The sequence below is a fragment of the Balaenoptera musculus genome, chromosome 20 (assembly GCF_009873245.2).
Source record: "Balaenoptera musculus isolate JJ_BM4_2016_0621 chromosome 20, mBalMus1.pri.v3, whole genome shotgun sequence".
Classification (NCBI taxonomy): Eukaryota; Metazoa; Chordata; class Mammalia; order Artiodactyla; family Balaenopteridae; genus Balaenoptera; species Balaenoptera musculus.
In genome coordinates this window covers 34,108,759-34,127,896 of record NC_045804.1, presented here as the reverse complement: position 1 = coordinate 34,127,896, position 19,138 = coordinate 34,108,759, and the positions used below count along the sequence as shown (strand labels likewise).

Below are 19,138 nucleotides of genomic sequence, written 5' to 3'. Positions count from 1 at the left end.
AACTTATTTATCTCAGATCTGTTCATTAAAACAGATAAGTCAACATGCATATTTTTCTTAACATCTACCATGTACTAAGGGATGAATAGTACCTAGTCCCTGACTTGAAGGAGCTCAGGATCTACTTTACAGGAAGGAGGAAAGGACTAGTGTTTTGTTGAACATCTATTAAGAACCAGGCGTTCTCCTGCAGGAAATGGGTAAGAGAGTGGGTCACAGTGGAACACTGAAACAACTAACTGTAAAAGGTAAGTGGCATCTAAGGCTTTTGAATATATCACTTTAAGAGACTATATGGGGGAAAGCATTTAATTTGGGGGACTGAAGGCTGGTGAGAGGATTAGAAAAGGACCCAGTTCGGGCTGGGCTGGGAGGTCAAGGGCAAAAAGGGGTGGGGAGCTGTAGGAGTTAGATCTTGGAGTCTCTGGCTCACAGGGGAAGGGGAGGTGCCACTTTTATCTCTGTAGAGCCAAGGAGATAGGGGAAAGGTTCATAGGAAGAGAAAGTAAAAGGAATATAGCAGCGAACCAAACTAGCTTCCCATCTTATACACTTCCTGTAAAAGATTTCTTAAGAGCAAAGACAGTGTTTTTCTGGTCTCATTCTCTTTAATGCCTAGAACTCTGCCATAGGAGGCCACTTCGATGTCTTACTTTTTAGTTCCTAGGAGCTCAAGAGTTGCTGCTATTAGGAATTGCTAAAGTATTCAGAGGATGGAAATAGCAATGGCACAAATGCCAAGATATCCAGGCACCATCCACAGAGAGCCAGTGAAATGCTGAGCCCAAAATGGTAGTACCTCCTAGGTTCTCACAACACCAACTCTTACTTTTTCTTTTATCCCCTGCCTAGAAGGCTGCACCATGGGTGGGAATAAAAATCTACTCTCCTGTTGCATCCAGGCAGCTGCCAGCAGTCTGTTTGCCTTGTTCTTTGCTGGCAAATCATTAAACAGCCCCCCCAAAGCAGGCCTCTTCCCCAGGGCCACCCCATGGACAGGGGTTCAGACCTGTGGTCAAAGGGCTGTCAGCAGTCAGGCTGGAGCCCTTGGGCCGTCTCCAGCACAAGCCTCCCCTGACAGTTGCCTCTTCCGAACAGAAGCCTCCTTGGCCTGATCTCAAACCCCAGTGGCTTTTGAGGAGACACTCTGGGCATCTGTGTTGGCTGTGGCTTGAATCATTTTGTCCTCCTCCTCCTGATGTAATTTCTAAGTGCAACTATCCCTGTATTTCCTCCGTTGTTTCTGTATTGAAGCACAGGCCCATGCTCCATATTTTTTTCCACTTTGCAATGTAAATGGAATAGTATGTTACTGCCCAGGAGCTGGGGATTGTGATCAGCCAAGCAAACTCTATAGCTTCACCCCATCCCCACTCACAATGTGACGGTTAAAACCTGGGCATCGATTTGGTTGCGCTGGCCCATTTGGATACAGTGTCTGCCCTCCAAGGGCTTCTGAGCCAGTCGTGGAAGACAGCAGTATGGAGCCGAGTTTGCAGGGCAACTTGAAATCCCTACAGCCTCTGAGCAGGAGACTAGGCCAGAAAGACATGGAATGCGTGTGTGAAACCACCAGGTTAATGTAGCCATTTCACACTCTTGCACTGAAATCACCAAACTTAGCAATGCTTGAGTAGCTCTGCTGATAGTCCTGATACACCTCTGGCATATTTAAGTGAAAAATCTGATTTCCTCAAGTTTCATTTCTTTGGTCTTTTTCACAAGGACTGTCTGGTTTTAGTCTTTGGCCTTTTCAGCATTAAAATCTGAACCTAAATAATTACTTAAAAACAAACAGTCCCTGCTTCCAGCAGGTTTCTAAATTCCTACCATCTCTGGCATGAGTTTGGCTAGAACAAGAATAACAAAATAATAAAGCAAACTGTGTCAAGGCTGTTTGCAAACAGCACATTGGGTTAAATGTGAGAGTTCAGTGAACTCTGTCACTGTGGTAAGAGTGAAGGCCATGCCTGGGAAGGGCCCTGTCCAAAGCCTCCTTAGACCCTTAGCCTGGAAGTGTGAGGAGCAGGTATCACCCCTCGCGATTCTGCCACCTGTGTGAAGACCTCAGCCTTTCTGCAGGGGCCTCTTTGAACGAGACCCGGCTAAATGAGGGGCCTCAAAAGTGGTGCCTCCAATAGGATGGAGGTCAGGGCGGGCGTCAGAATCTCCCACGACAGTGGTCACTAACTGAGGGCAGAACTCAGCTGACATTTCAGGACCTCTTGGTAGGATTCTTAGCAGTTTGAGGCAAGGTGAATGCCTCACCTGGTGGAGGGAGAGAGTCCAAACCACGTGACTGGCGTGTCTTCTAAGGTCTTGACGTTTGTGGGCCTCAGAGCCTTGGTATTCTATTTCACAGCCTTCCTTCCAAAGTGTGCTGATGTAACTAAAATGGTATTTGATGGGCTCCTCCCTCTCCTTTGCTCCTAACTTCATGAGTAGCTTCTTGGTGCCCCTGTAACTAGAGGTCATTCTGGACTGAGTCAGGGCAAAACCTGTTTCTATATGGGAAGATAGTGGACAAAAGGTCTACCTCTTGGGTAGTTGTGATTTTTCTCCTTCTCTCTCTCTGGTTACTGCCAAATAAGGTTTCTTCTCTGATATCAATTTATTTCAAAAACAGCTCAGATGGTTAGCTTTCTCTTCTTTCTCCACCCTTTCTTCTTCCTGCTTGTGGCTCTGCTTATGACCCTGTGACCCACCCTTACAAAGACGCCAGGCAGAGTGTGCGGTCAGGAAAGCCCCACCACGGGGCCATCATAGGGTAAAGAGGCCCAGTTCCATCACGGAGCCTGGACACAATCTGAGACAAGCAGAGGTGAATTTTTAACTTGAAGAATGGAGGCTCTAATGTGGGGGGGAGACAGTGAGGGAGATGGCAGTCTAGCTGAATGTCCATTATCTGGGTCTGAGCTTCTGTGACCTCTAATTTTAGGACACACCTTTCTTATCCTAGACAAACACAGACTATTCACTGGGAAAGCGCCTCTGAGTAGTGTCTGGGTCTGGCTGCCTTGCTGTGGCTAGAAGAGATGAGATAAGCCCTAGGGGAGAGGAAGGGAGCTGAGGATGCCGGGCAGAGAGAGCCTAGGCCCAGAGGGAGAAGGAGCAGACAGACTTGGCTCTGTCTTGTTGCTAAGACTGATTCAAGTTTGAAAATTCTAGAAATGTAGGCCCTCCTGAAGCCTTCTGTTCAGGCATTGTAGTACTCGGCTGATGTTTGCTGTACCACACAGAACACTTCCCGACACGTAGACCTGGAGGTGGCGTGGTGGTGTAGTCAGGGAGCTGGGATTGAATTTAGGAGAACTCAGCTTCCTTTGAGTGCCTCCGTATGTAACCATGGTCCATCTGTAAGGTGAGGCTCGCGTTCCTCATCTGTGTAAAGCAAGTTTTAAAGGTCCCTTACAGGTCTGGACCAGGCTCAGCTGTTAGCAATTCACATCTCTTTTATAAACTGTATGACAATTGGATTCAAGTTGAGTCTTATTCATTCTTTCACCAAACACTAAGGGCCTACAACATGCAAAGCCCCCTGACTGGACCCTTGGTGGGCTCAGCTCCTCCACTCAGACGGTTGCCCTGCCTTCTCTTGGAAGCTGGCGGGTCCTTTCAGCTCTTCTGTTAACAGCCCTCTTGCTCACCAGCGCCCCTGCCCCCAGGAAGCTTTTCCGGATCAAGTTAGAAATACTGGAGGCCTCTGTCATCCATCCTCTCTCTTGCTAGTCCCTTTCCATCAGGGTTATGCTTCTCTCATCCCACCAACATTATTTTCTTTTGTACCTTAAAAAAATTACACAGTTAAGCAGGAACATATTTTCCTTGTAAAAGCATTTTAACAAAATCGATAAAGGGAAACTTTTCTTGACAATTCCCCAGCCTCCCGACTTAATTGATTAAGAAACTCAGCCATCCCAAAGAGGTAGAGATGCAGGCTAAGGTATGGATGGGAATGAGGTCTAGAAGCTTCCAAATCCTAAACAATTCCAAAGCCTAAACAATTGCCATTAGGATCTAACCTGTAGATGTGAGCATTGACCTCTTTAACTAAAGGGCAAGATGACCAAACTGGACCTCAGAGACTGTTCTGGTACTGGGAGCCAGAAGCAGCAACTCCAGGCCTGTCTGCTTTTCCCAACCCTCCAGCTACAGGAGCTTGACTTTATGAAGCTGGTGTGTCCTGCCGCCTGAGATAAAAGTCAGGTAGTTCCAAGTTCAGGTAATAGAGGTTGCACAGGAGAGGATGATTATAAAATCTGAAAAGAGGAAATGGGTAGAAGGTGCCTTTGATGCCTGGCCAATGTTCCTGATTACAAAAGCAAAATTGTAGCAGGCAGTAAAGTTACCTGTCCAAGGCCTGGGTGAAGGTCTGTAAGTGGAATCAGAGAAGTGAGAGATTACTGCGGCAGAGCTGGGCTGGGAAACAGGAGACAGTAAAGAATTGCTTGCAAATGCACACACCCCAAGAGGAGGAGATGCCACGGATAAAATAAGACCAGCGTTAAGTTCGGGGCTCAGTTGAGCCCTGGAATGCCCTTTGTGAGGAGGTAATGAGATCACATGGCCTCCTTCATGGGAAGGAGGCAGGCTGAGAACTGGAAGAGCTTGTTCAGTGGGGTTTGGAGGGCTGAGCCCAGGAGGGAAGTGACCGTGGATAATGAGCTGTCCCAGACTGTGCCTTGTGGAACACTGGCATTCAGAGGCGCTGTGACGACTGCCAAGGGAGAAGTAGTCAGAAAGGGCTTTGTCCCTTCCAGGAATAAGGAGGGATTTTACCATTGCAGATGCAATAATAAAAACAGCTACCATTTTAATGAGCACCTACTGAGTGTCGGGCTCTGGGCTAGGCGCTTATGGCCATTATCTCTAGTCTTCGTGATAATCAGGAGGCATTTTTTTAATCCCATTCTGAAGATGAGGAGTATGAGGCTGAGAAAAGCTAAGTAACAACCTGCCCCAGGTCACACGGGTAAATGATGGAGTCAGAAAATGTACGTAAGGTCTGTTTGGGGAGGGAAGGGAAAAATCAGAACAAATAAGTTTAAGGAGGAGGACAGAGACATAGAGAACAGACACAAGAGCGTGAAATACAACACACACCACTAAAGACCTACATCTTTACATAGGTATTTAAAATGTGTGTGCAAAGCGGAGTTCTCAGCCAGAGTGGCCTGGACACTGTGAGCAAGTCCTCTTAATCTGCTTCTCATAGCAGCATCTGGAACAGGGTGTCGGGGTGTCGCATCTCCTGGCCTTTTAGGAATATGCAAATAACCAATCCTTAAGCTCACCAATTTTCCAGGAACGCTCCCCAGCCACATCCACCCCGAATCCTGCAAGCCCATTTCTCTTGGCCCTCTCCTAGTGTCACTGAGAGGACGGGTGGCCGATGTAGAAATCATGTTTGCACCTTTGTTATTAGGACACCTTGCATCCCAAGGAGGCAGATGCATTTAGATCTGTTTTCTTCTCAGGAGCGCTCTTTCCAGCTGAAAACTCCCTGGAGGAGGGGGCAAAGACAGCCCCTGTGTTACACCCCAGGGAGACTAACACTGCCTTGCTAGGTAATGAACAGCACCCTGGTTCAATGGCCTTTTCTTGGCTTTTGCTTTTAATCTGAGAATATGTACTTGAGAAACTCTCATTGTAAAAGAAACCATACAGAAGTATAGTGAGCATGATTTTCATGCCACAAATATGACTATACAAGAAATACCATGGTACTTTATTATTTTTTTAATTGAATTAAACCTGACTTCAAGGTCCTATCCCACTAGGTCAATGGAAATTTGTTTTCATGGGAACTCCCCTCATAGAGCAGCCAAACTGAAATAGCTAAGGGACATCTCTGATACTTGTTCACACTGGTCTCCACAAATATGCCCATTGTCCGAGCACAATCCAGGTGGACACAGCATCTTTGCCGGGGTCCAGCCTCCTGGGGTCCACCCCTTTTGGGGCACAGGCTGTAGCTTCTGACAGCTTGGCACATCTCCAGGCTCCTCCCACCCCCACCCCCCTCAAGATTCCAGGGACTCTGACCACCTGCGCCGCTCCCCACCCCCAACCCCAAGCCACCTCTCCTTTCTGCCTTCAGGACACTCATATTTCCTCAATGAGTTCAGTCTTTCATGGAAGTCAGGAAGATAGGTCTTTAGCAACATTTGCTTTTGGCCAATGCCCCTGAGGCAAGGAAATAGAAGGCGAGCCTCTCTTCTTGGAATGGGAGGAGGGAAAAGACAGGAACAACATATAAATAGCTGTCATTCTTTTTTAGTCTTCCACAACAGCACAAAATGAAACTCAAATTAATATCTCCACATATTAGCCTATGATCGAAGTACTCAAAGCAAAACACCAAAGTCTCTTCACCATTTCCTCTGTAATTCCTCTCCCAAAGCCACGGTTGTCGGGATTTGGTGGGCATTGTGCTGTCTTTATAGGTATTTGGTTGTAGACATTCAATATTTAATTTTAAAACCTATGTAGCAGGCACTGGAGGGGCAGTGGAGGTCTGTCAAGGCTGGGGGAGAGAGGGAGGGATGTACACAGACAACTGAAACACGCTGGGGTGAGTATAGGACTGGGGAAATACAGCGTACTAAGGGGGGCCCAGATGAGGGCCTCCAACCCACGCTGACAGAGCAGCAAGCACCAGAGTGTTTGGGGACATGAAACAAGGTCTTTCTGGAGCGTGGGTTGCCGGGGGAAGAGGTATTGACAGGGATGGTAAGCCGTGAGGCGGGGCGTGAAGGCACTGGAGCAGGCAGGGCCTTTTAAGCTGTGTTTAAAAGTGCGGACTTCACTCTAAGAGCTATGAGGAGCCTTTTCAGTGCTTAGAGAGGAAGAGTGACACTCCCAAATTAGCATCTTAGACCACTCTGGCTTCAGTGTAGGGAACTGGGGGCGGGGGTGGGGGGGGAGGCTGGGGAGTGAGTTGACCCTAGTTAAGCGGTTATTTCAGTAAACTGGGATAGCAGTGATGGTGACCTGTGTCAGAGTAGCCGTGGTGGGAATGGCAGAAGGAGGACAAATAAGAGAAATGTTTAGGAGATAGAATTGTTAGAATTTGGTGCTTGGTTGTTGGTGGTAGTGGTAGGGCGTGAAGGAGATAGAGGAGAGGAGGAAGGTAACATCTGACTTGGGTGATAGGTGGGTGGTGGTTCCAGCCCCTCAAACAGGGAACACTGGAGGAACAGTTTTGAGGGATAAAATGATTAGTTCAGTTTTGAACATGCTGAGTTTGAGGCGTCTCATTTAAGGTTCTTCAGGCAGAAGCATCCAGGCCCCTCCTGGGGTCTGGAACTCAAGAGAGGTCTGGGCTGCACATATGTAATTAACCACCTCTACGTGGAAACCAAAGCCATGGGATTGGCTGGGGTCACCCGGGGGACCATGGAAAGTAAAAAGAGAAGAGGGCCTAGGACATTCCTGGAAGTTACCACCGATATTTCGGGGACTTGTGTTTGGGCCTGTATGCTTTAGGAATGTATAATTAAGAAGGCAAATTTTCTTGGTTATGAATTGGGGGAAGGTATCATGTTTTCAAAGTCAAATGGAGATTGTTCTTAATTTTTTATTTATTTATTTATTTATTTATTTATTTATTTATTTTTAAAGTTTTAATTTATTGATTGATTGATTGATTGCTTGACTGCTATGTTGGGTCTTCGTTTCTGTGCTAGGGCTTTCTCTAGTTGCGGCAAGCGGGGGCCACTCTTCATCGCGGTGCGCAGGCCTCTCACTATCGTGGCCTCTCTTGTTGCGGAGCACGGGCTCCAGACGCGCAGGCTCAGTAGTTGTGGCTCACGGGTCTAGTTGCTCCGCGGCATGTGGGATCTTCCCAGACCAGGGCGCGAACCCGTGTCCCCTGAATTAGCAGGCAGACTCTCAACCACTGCGCCACCAGGGAAGCCCTATTTATTTATTTTTATTTTATCCTACTTCTTTCCATTTCCTCTGATCTTCTGCTCTCAGCTGTGTAATCCTGGGCGTGTTACTTAACTGTTCAGTGCCTCAGTTTCCTCTTTTTTAAAATGAAGACAATTATAGGGTTGTTATGAGGATAAAAAGAGGTAGTACACAAAAGCGCTTAGAACGCTCACTGGCCCACCATATTTACTCAATAAATGTACACGCTTATCGTCATCATCAGCATTAGCATGGACAGTGGCGGGTTTGCTGTGTGTTTCATTTGGAGTTGCATAACTCCAGAGGGTGGAGTCAGAGCTGGGTTCTAATCTTGTGTGACCTTAATTTCTCTGAGGCTCAAGCTTCTTCCTCTTCTTTAAGTGGGGATGAGCACACCTACCTCACAGTGAGATAACATCTACAGGCTCTGGCCTGCCAAAGGCATTTACTAATGGTTCATTTCCTCCTCTTCCTTCTTCCACAGTAGTTAGTTCAGGACCACGGAAGTCTGGTGACTCTGCACCACGTTTTTTCCCCTCTATCTCAGCATCCTACCATGTGGCACTACAGCACAGTACACGTTGGTTCCCCCGCGAAGGCCTGGGGGCAGCGTGGTGGTTAAGTATTTGAAAATCCTTCTCTAAAGACTACTCTTCTCCAAAGTGACTTTCTCCTGTCTCCATTGACCCTCTGGTCAGTGAGAGGCATCTTGGAGTTATCTTGAGAAAGCTGGACCATGGGTAGGGTGTGGGAGCAAGCAAAGCAGTGGACTTCTGTGGCTGCTCCTGAAGGGAGGTCTCACATCTTTTGTTCTGCTGGAGCAGCTGCCTCCTGACTTCTCACCACACCGGTCTGTCCTCTGCCGTCACCAGGAGATCCTTCTCAAACACAGATCTGTGGTCCCTGCTCTTGCCGACTTTTCATGCCGGACCTAACTGCCCCTCCCAACCCTCAGCACAGGCCGCTTCCTCTGCCAGGAACCTACCCTCCCCCCTGGTTGTGGGTCCACTGGGTGAACACACACCTATTTAGTCCCCAAGGAAGCACTGAGGTCACTCTGCCCTCCTGCATGGGATTGTTGGGCACCCTCCTCAGGCCCTCCCCCAAGCTCTTGAATGAACCTGCATTGTAACATCACAATACACAGTGTTTGCACGCTTGTCTTCTGAGCTTCTTTAAGGCAAGGAGCCTGTCTTATTCATTGTTGATTCCTTGTTGCATTGAACAGTGCCTGGCACCAAGAGAGCCTTCAGTGTTGGTAGAATGAAGAAATGAATGGGCAGATGGACAGACTAATGGAGCTTGTTGAGATGGGGGCTACAGCTTCACTACAGCCCCCAACCTCATGCCCCAGCCCATTTCTGGGGGTTAGGGGGATATATAACCTTTCTCCCACACTAAACCTCGATCACCACCAGACTAATAGTCCTTAATTTCTGTGAGCAAGAATGGACATCCCTCCCATCTCATCACCCCCTGCCCAAAGATTTTTATTCACAAGGATACAATTCAAAGTGAGGTAGTGCATATGTATTGAGAACCTACTATGTTCAAGGGACTGCAGTGATACAGTGAGAGGAAATAGCCTGAAAGTGCCTTCAAAAAGTGACCGTGCTTTTATTTATTTTATTTTATTTTTTTGGCTGCGTTGGGTCTTCGTTGCTGTGTGCCGGCTTTCTCTAGCTGTGACGAGCAGGAGCTACTCTTCGTTGCGGTGCGCGGGCTTCTCATTGCGGTGGCTTCTCTTGTTGCGGAGCACGGGCTCTAGAGCGCAGGCTCAGTAGTTGTGGCGAACGGGCTTAGCTGCTCCACGGCATGTGGGATCTTCCCGGACCAGGGCTCGAACCTGTGTCCCCTGCATTGGCAGGTGGATTCTTAACCACTGCGCCACAAGGGAAGCCCTGACTGTGCTTTTAAGTCCATCATCGACATTATCATGTTCATAAACATCTTCATAAATTCAAAATTCTCTCTGGTTCCTCTGATGGTTCTTTCTGGAAGTCCTTTAGTCTAACAGCAGTAGCCAGGGAATCATGGGCAGCTCCCTAGTAGGAAGTTCCCTTTCTTGCCAGAATACACTGGGTTTTCACCATGTGGGAACCCCTGGCCCATAGGATTATCCTTTGTTCTCACAGTACTCTAGGAAAATTAGATTCACGGGGGTATTAGAATCACCCTGAAGGAGAAGAGCGTGTATAGAAGGGCAGTCTCATCCCTTTGATGAGGGGCCCTCTGGTCCCTGTTAGCGTGGATAAGGCCCACTTCCCCTTAGTCGTTGCTCAGCACCAGCCGGGCTAGAGGCGCAGGGTCTCGGACTGGACCTGCCGTACCCTCAGAGCAGGTGGGCTGAGCAGGCCGCATCATTCCTGGGGACAGAACGAGCTCCTAGGAGTTGTGCTTTTCAAGGCTTAACTCTTAGCCAAGCCCCATCCCAAAACAGTTCTTCTCCCTATCAGCACCCTGCTTAATCCCAGGATAAGCAAAGGGGGATGTTGAGAGGAGCAAGATGGCACCAAGTGAGAAGACCCAAGCCACAGGAGAGATGGGAATCTCCATGGCAACAGCTGCCGAGGAGACAGGAGGCTCCAGCAGCACCCAGCACTGCCCTGGGGGAGCAAGGAGGGAAGGCAGGATTCTGAAGGCACTGATATAGGCTCGCAGCCTGGGATTTTTGGAGCAGAATTAGGAGGTGAGAGAGGCTGGCGCCAGGAGAAGAGCCCTTTGCAGCTGACCAGTTTGGAAAAGCAGGGCTTGAGGACTGTTGGAACGGCTTTGCAGCAGGCTCTTCATTTACACACCCCTTGCTCCTATCTGCCCCCACCGCCATGTGTCCTTGGCCCTGGCACCCCTGAAATGACAGCTGGTGGCTTCTAGCTTACCATGAGGCCATCTGATAAGAAGGCCCCCTCTTTCATGGCACCAGGAGACCTGCCAGGTACCTGTGAGAACAGTGGGGACGTGCTTGGCTCTCCCAGCTATGCCTTCTGCCCCCTAGAGCCCCCTAACCTGTCTCTCTCTCTCTCTCTCTGCAGTCCCACCCCCTGTACCTGTGCAACGCCAGCGACGACGACAATCTGGAGCCTGGATTCATCAGCATTGTCAAGCTGGAGAGTCCCCAGCGGGCCCCCCGCCCCTGCCTGTCACTGGCCAGCAAGGTAGATTCGCACTTGACCCCCGCACACCCTGAACCCCTGTGCGCCCAGCTTTGGGCTGTGAGAGGTCCTGTGCTCTGTGTCTGCTTGTTTCCTGAGAGTGATGTGCTCAATTCAGGCTTTTATAACCCATGACTGGTCTGAGAGACATGGAAATTCAGGCTGCTGTCCTCTCCCCACCAGCCATGTGCCAGCAGAACGTTTTGGCTGTCATCTAGGGCATGTGCCCCATCCTAGCTCTTCCCCCATCACCTGGAAATTCCTACACCCCTTCCCCTGCCTAGCATCAGAGCAAAGAGGGGGTCAGCTGGAGGGCTTTTCCATCTTTCAGAAATATTCTCTGAGCACTATGCAAGAAGAGTGGAAACAGAAGCCATTAAAACACTCTTCCTCCGAGATTGCAAACCGTCAGCCCCGCACTTCCTCAGGGCGCCTTGGGCTGGACCTGGCAGCAGCTGCCACCTTTCCACTGTCATGGGCTTTCTGGTTTGCCGTGCTCCCCACCGGCCTGCTACCTCATAGAGCCTGTAAACATTTGCATTCGTGACCCCTGCTTTAACATTAGTTACTATTTTCTTTGTGCTTGTCATGTGCCAGGTGGGACATGGGATAGATACTTCTTCTATATATTAATTCTCATTTGCTTTTCACAACAATCAGGAAAACTAGACATTGTTATTCTCTATTTGACATATAAGACAAATGAGGATCAGAAAACTTAAGTAGCTTGCCAGGGTGGCAGGGGTAGGGAGGGGCGGAGCTGAGATCTGAACCGAGGCTTGTCCACTTCTCAAACCTGAGCTTTTAATCTCTGTGCTCTGTTACCTCCCATTCTGGCTGGAAAAACTGAACATACGTGAAAAGAGTCTCGTGGTGAGCCAAGCCAGAGTGTAGTTAGACTGTGGGTGGCACGGTCAGGCAGACTTGGGGGAGGGGGTCCTGCTCCCAGGGGTGGTGGGAGAGGACGGTGACAGTCCCGCCCTATGCGCCTGCTCCTTGAACTCTGGCCCAGGGGATTTGTGATCCTCCCGAGGGCTGTTTCCTGGGCCATGAGTCTCAAGGAAACAGCCTGGGTTCTTACGTGATCCCCCAGGGGGCAGGGACTCGGGCAGGACTCGGAATGTGGTGCCCACAGATAGGGGAAGATATTCTCCCAGCCTGGTGCTGATGCAGAAGGGGCCCTGGGGAGGTGGGAGATGGGGTCCAGGACACACCTGAGGAGCTGGAGGGTGTGGTGTCTCTGCAGGACGGTAAGTGTGCTACTGGCAGCAGCATTTCGTTAGGCTGAAGCTACCCTACCTCTGACTATTTCATTTCCATTGCTTGACAAAATATGGGCAAATGCCATTCATTTATTCATTTGGTAGATGAGTGCCCAGTGTGAGGTAGGTGAGTGTGAGTTAGAGAGAGGGGAGGGAGACAGACAGATGGAGGAGGACGGGTTCTGAGAGCTCTGCTGTCCCTCTGAAGCAGCGTATGATTTCACATGCGTGTGGGCCCTCGGCAACCCGCCGGGATGTGTCCACATAGGAGGTTTTCTTCTCGCCCCTAGAGGACCACTCTCCTGTAGGAGAAATGAGCCATGTGAACAGACACTGGGTGACAAGGAACATGTGGTCAGTGCTCTTTGAGGTACTTAATTAACCTTGCTGGGCCTTTGTTTCCACTACCATAAAATGGGACTTTTATTTCCTACCCCAGTGATCATCGTGAGGATGAAAACAGTGTACGTCAAGTGCCAGATAGTCCCTGAGCTAAATAAAACACAAAATCAAAAAACCATTAGGAGTTCAGAAGAAGCACCTTGGCTGCTGCCCTGTGACCTTTTTTCTTTCTGAGGTCACTGCCTGAGCTTCCCGTGCCCACCCCCCCGCCCCCCGCACCATACTCACCCCGCTTCCCCTCGCCCGTCTTCTCCCCCCATCACTCTGCGGAACTGCTCTGGCCCCAAGCTCTCCCGCGGGTCAGGTCCAAGGCATCCCTCGGATCTCTTATCCTTTGACCTGACCAAGTAGCTCCTACCTGGGATCCCCTGGCCCAAAGGAGGTCTGCGAAGGTAGTAATGTGGATCTTTGGGCTACTTCCAATATTTTAGACTTCCCACAGGCTTAACTAAACTCTTCATTTTTTTTTTGCTTTTGGTTGAATTCTATCAGTTCAATGTGTTAATACAAGTTATCTCATAGGAAAATGAATTGTGCATAATAAATGCAGTTAGTTTGGTAAAACATATTTAAATATAGGGCTTGTGGGAGGCATAAGGGAAAGGTGGGTCTTTGGTGAGGAAATTCGAAAACCACTGACCTCAGTCAGCTCTGCTCTGGCAAATCAATTAGTGTCAGTGGTGCTGTCCCCATCCCCGGAACTGGGGCTCTTGAGCCAGGCAGCCCCAGGTCTGGGGCCTGGCTTCTCCACTGCCCCTCAGTGTGACCTGGACATGTGCGCTCAGCTGTCTGAGCCTCTGTTTCCCCATCTGTGAAAGGGGAACAATAACAGGGCTCATATCTTATGGTAGTTATGAGGAGTTGAGGAGACAGTACAGATGCCAAGCGCACAGCAATCACTCAATAAATGACTGCAGCTGTCACTGCTGTCCTTGTCATTGGCATCATCATCCTATGCTTTCATAGTTAACAAGGTTGGCCTTTTTCTGTCACGGTTCTCTCTTTTGATCTCTGACCCTCACTGTAGTTCTTCTGGACTCTCATTCTTGTCAGCATACCACCTTCCTCCCCCTACCCAGTCACCCAGATTGGTTTCTGTTTCTTTATTAGCACCTCCACAGCCATCCTTGTGATCCCCCAGGCCCTTAGCACCTCATGCCTGGACTGGAGCAGTGGCCTTTTGCCTGGTGGAAGGAGCTGGCTCTGGAGGCAAAAAAGTTGGGTACAAGGCCTGCCTCTCTTACCACAGAGAACACTCCCTGCTAACCAGGTACTCGGAAGGCTGAAGTCCTGGGTGGGAATTCTGCCTCCACTGCTTATCAGCTGTGTGACCCCAGGCAAGTTGTTCAGCCTCTCTGAGCCTCTGTCTTTTCCTCAATTCAAAAGTGGAGCTGATGCCTGTCTTATAGAATTGTTGTGAGGAGTAAATGAAATCATGTACGCAAAGCACATGGCGATAGATGTTATGATAATAACTAATACTTAAGAGTGGCTTAATGACAGATACAAATAAATAAATAAATAAATAAATAAATAAATAAATAAATACTTAAGGAACACTTACTATGTTCCAGGCGCATATTACAAGGCTTTACATGGAGTAACTTATATAGTCCTCAGAACAACCCTGTGAAGTAGGTCCTGTTATTATCCCTAGTTTACAGAAAGGAAAACTGTGGCACAGAGCAGTTAAGTGACTTGCCCAAAGTCTCACAGCTAATGGTTGATGGCAGATTTAGTACTCAAACCTAAACAGTCTGGGCAGAGTTGGTCTCAATAACGGTTATATCCCCTCTCCTTCCTCCTCCCCTTGCTTTCAAGCCTAGGTGAATCCCACCTCTTGTATTGAATCTTTCCTAACTGGCTCAGCCCAGCTAGGCTACTAGGAGCAGAAATCCTTCCCTCCTGGCATGCTGCCAGGGTCTCTGGCCATGCTTTTCACACCAGGTTTCATGGAGATGCCTTGGCAGGGGCTGGGGTTGAGGGGAAGCCAAGGGTCCTTCTTACCCCTAATCCCACCCTCAACCTCAGCTCACTTTTATCTGTTTTGTATTGAAGATTTGTATCAGTCTGTGTGTGTGTGTGTGTGTGTGTGTGTGTGTGTGTGTGTGTGCGTGTGTGTGTACTGTGGGGGGCACAATGGAGGGAAGGGCTTTCTGCAGTGAAAAAAGGGTTTGGAAACGACTGGTCTATTTCATTCATTTGTACTCTAGAATGTTATCAGCATTATAATCGTACGTATATGCTTTGTCTCCGCAGCTAGATTGAGTTGTTCTGGAGGGCTTGGCCTTCCCTGGCTTGGTGCCCTGAGCACAGTGGGTGCTCAGTCAACCTTTGATGAGGAGGAGATACACAGTGACTGTCACTGTGTCTGGAGAGGAAAATCTAAGGTGCAGGGAAGTGCAGAGTGTAGAAGTGCAGAAGTCCTGGAACGTATTGGCTTCCACTGCTAAAGGCCATGGGCAGCCTGCTCGCTGTTCTTAGAGGGCTGGCTGAATCTTTGCAGCTCCCAAAGAGGTCTCTGGGTTGTCTTTCTAAAGCCCATTCTTCCTGTCTGGAGGGCCTGCCCGTCCTCTCTGTCTTCCAGGTTCTGGTCTGGAAGAAGTGCTTCTCTCTCTCCCTCCCTCCCTCTTGCTTGGGTGCGGGCGGACTGCAGGGCAGCATGGGTAGCCCCTGAGTGGGCTGCCATCTGGCCCCAAATCTTGCCTTTTGAGTCCTAGAACTCTGCACACAGGCACCCACTGTCTGAAAGGCCTGTTTGTTTCCCCTGTTGGCCAACCCTCTCTCTTTGATCACTTTTACAACTTTGTAATTATGGGCTGTAATCGGCTGGGGTGTTTGAACGTCAGGGTAATTACTTTCCACCGTTCCTACCCCAACCCTTCAAAAAGAGAGGGGTAGGGAAGTAAGAACATCTCCAGAGAAGGAAGTCTCTGCCCTTCCCTCTTGCTCTTCCAGGCTGGGCTGGGTTCAAGGTCTCATTCTGGGGATGAGAAACATGAGGCCCTGGTAGCACTGAGGATCCAGGAGTCTCAGTTCTGTGACTACTGGGGTGACCTCCCCACCCCTTGGTTAAGTCAGGGACTATGAGATTAGCAGAAGGAGTCCTTCTCCTTTTCCCCTAGGGCTGCTCCCATGCCCTGGTTTGGAGGGCTCTGAAGACTGGACAACTTCTTTTTGCCTGGGGTCGCCTCGGTGGGGGAGACTTCCTGGGAATAAGCAGGCTAGAGGAGGATGAAGGCTGTGACCTCCACTTCTTCAGCAGTTCCATTCTCGAGTCCTGTGAATTTCCAGTCAATTAGCCTGGCGAGCCTGGGCCTGGGCTGGGCCTGGGTGCTGGTAGAGGGCCTAGCCCAGCTCCTCAGGGAAGGAGGAAGGGAAGAGGGAAGGTGCCCTCCTGGCCGCAAAGGCCCCACTTGAGGGTCTCCACCACCCTCCCGGGGCTCTCCTGCCTGCAGGCTGCCTGTTCTGAGGGGCCCCCTGCCCCCTGCGGCCGCCTGGGGAGTAGGGATCTGGGAGGGGAGCAGGAGCCGCTCCCCTGGCCTGCCTGGCAGGAGACCTGCCCCAACAGGCTCTCGCCAGGAAGGGAAGCAGAGATCAAAGCGCTCGGAGTGTAAGCCCCAGCACGGGCTGCTCTTCCTGACTGCACTACTTGCAGAAGGGTTAACTCCTTCAGTGCCTGCAGGAAGGCCCGAAAGGATCACCAGTCCCCAGGGGCCTGAGGTCCCAGCCCGATGCCTTCCGCAAGGTGAGCCTTTGCTCTAGGGAGGAGCGCTGGAGAGCATCGGCGCCCGGGAGAGAGGCGACAGTGAGGCCGGAACAGGGTCTGTCTGTCGGTCCTTTGCCCTTGTGCCTCAACCCCCCCTCAGCTCTTATCTCCCTGGTCTTACCCCACACCCAGAGCCCCTAGATTCCTGCTTTTTGTTCTCTTTCTGGCTCTGCTCTCTGCTTTGCCTGGTTGGCTAGATCCTCTCAGAGCCTTGGCGAACACGCATGTGCATGTGCTTGTGCACGTGTGCACACTTGCATCCTTGTGGGAACAGCCCTTTGGGTCCCTCCCAACCCGAGTCTCTACTGCCACCCTCAGGGAGGGGGTGAAGGGATAAAGCACCAGACAGGGACTCCAGTAAGTCCTTGAATTGGAGCCAGAGAAAGAGTTGGCAGACTAGAGTGTGGCAGGGAGAGAGAGCCGCGAGATGGGCTGAGCCTGGGGCTGTCATAGACGCCTTGGGTGAGAGCAGCGTCCCAGGCTCCTGGAACTTGGCCTGAGGCGGGGGGCGGGAGGCTCTGCAGGCTCCTCTTGTCAGGCAGGGCTGGCCCCTGGAAAGCCCAGTTCTGTTCTGCCGGAGCTGTCCCCCTCTCTGTACTGGGGACTGGTCACCCCCCCGGGCCCTGGGGGTGCTGGTCGCTCCCTGCTCTCGGTCCTCACACTTCTTAGTGAAGGCGGACTGGGGGCACCCTGACGGCGGGGGCTGTGTCTTATTTGTCCTTAGGCCAGGAGCCTAGTCTACCCCCTGGCACCTACTAAGCCCTGTTAGGGGTTTGTCCCATTACGAAAGGAAGGACTGAAGGTTGTCCTGGAAGGCAGCAGACCTGGGTGAGCCTGGGGCGGGGCAGGGGATCCTAACCCCACTGACCCCTTGCATGTGTTATATGTGGGAGTGTACAGAGGTGTGGTGTGTGCAAGATCCTAGGAAGGGATGTGAGGGGGCGAGGCCAGGGCGTGGATGGGCTGTGTGTCTGACCCCTGTGGGACCTCTGCTGTGTGTCTCTGCAGGCCCGGATGGCGGGGGAGCGGGGAGCCAGCGCCGTCCTCTTTGACATCACGGAGGATCGCGCTGCTGCTGAACAGGTACCCGGGACGTGGGGTGTTTGAGGAGGGGGCTGGACGCAGGAAGAGAAATGTGCCGGGGAAGAAGTCAGGACACAGCCACCCTTGTGGGCACTTTCCCTCCTGCAGCTGCAGCAGCCCCTGGGGCTGACGCGGCCAGTGGTGTTGATCTGGGGTAATGATGCCGAGAAGCTGATGGAGTTTGTGTACAAGAACCGAAAGGCCTACGTGAGGATTGAGCTGAAGGAGCCCCCGACGTGGGTAAGCACGCCAGGTCTCCAGCCCCGGCCCCAGCACCTGCTGTCACCCGCACCTTTTCCTGTGGTGTCTCTCACCAAAAGCCCTTAGACTCCTGGAGCTAAAGAGACCTTGGAAACCCTCTAGTGCAACTCTGTCCACCAGCTGTGCACCTCTAGGCAAGTTTCTTCCCCTCTCTGAGCTTCATCTGCAGAATGAACAGATTGGGCCAGCTGAGCTCTAAAGTTGTTTTTCAGCATCGTGGTTTCATGGCACAGAGTAGCAGAGCCAGAATGAAACCCTGGTCCCCAGGCCCCCTGACGCCTGGCTGGTATCTCTCCATCGACTGGGAAGCTCGGCCAGCTGCTCGCTGGGTAGCTTCTGCCTTGTAGAGGGGTCCCTGTCCCCTTTTTCCCAAGCACACGGGTCTCGAGATAGTACCTCTCACAGCAGACGTTTGGAGGAGTGCCCGTGGGCAGAGGGACCACCTCAGCCCACCTGCAACCTCATCCCCTCTGCTGGAAGACTCAAGGGGCCCTCCAGTTCTCCATGTGTCTCCTGGGCTCCTGTGTTTCTCCCGGGTTGGCCCCACTCCTTCCAGAAGTGTGACACTTTCCCTCTCTGCTCGCTCCCCCAGCCAGATTATGACGTGTGGATCCTCCTGACGGTGGTGGGCACCATCTTTGTGGTCATCCTGGCCTCGGTGCTGCGCATCCGGTGCCGCCCCCGTCACAGCAGACCGGTGAGCCGGGTGGGCTCCCTGGTGGAGGTGGGCGAGTGCATGTGTGGGGGAAGATGGGGAGCAAGAAGGGAAAAGTGAGGAAAGAAGGTGCTCTTACGCCTGTGAAACAGTTTACACCTAAATCCCCCGGCAAATGACTTTGTTGATTTCCAGCAGCCTCTCTCCACAAGAGTCCTCATTTGTTAATTCATTCAACAAATAAAGTGAGCTCCTGTTCTGTGCCAGGCACTGTTCCAGGTGTTGGGGATAGTGCAGTGAACAAAAAGACAAAAGATTCCTCCCTTCGGGGAACTTTCATTCTCGTAGAAAGAGACAGACAATAAATAGGTAAAATGAATGAGTAAATAAATAAGTAAAATATACAATAATTTAGATGGTGGCATGTGCCAGGGAGAAAAATAAAATAGAAAAGGGGAGGGAATGGAAAGGGGACAGGGTTAATTTTTAAAAGCAAGGCCAGGGAAGGCCTCATTGAGAGGATGACATTACAGGTAAGACCCTCAATGGGTGAGGGGGTGATCTGTGCAGATACCTGGGGAGAAAGTGATTGAGGCGAGAAAACAGGAAGTGCCAAGGCCTTGAGGCAGAAGTGTGCCCG

The 19,138-nt window shown here is 50.7% G+C and overlaps 1 protein-coding gene across 1 annotated transcript in view; it reads left to right on the top strand.

Moving 5' to 3' along the window:
• The window catches only part of RNF43 (ring finger protein 43), a 61,047-nt gene that overhangs the window by 34,212 nt on the left and 7,697 nt on the right, over positions 1–19,138 (top strand). The window contains exons 2-5 of the mRNA XM_036838259.1: positions 10,947–11,069; positions 17,508–17,582; positions 17,691–17,822; positions 18,436–18,540. Of these exons, the coding sequence (XP_036694154.1) occupies positions 10,947–11,069; positions 17,508–17,582; positions 17,691–17,822; positions 18,436–18,540 (435 nt within the window). The remainder of the gene's footprint in view (positions 1–10,946; positions 11,070–17,507; positions 17,583–17,690; positions 17,823–18,435; positions 18,541–19,138) is intronic.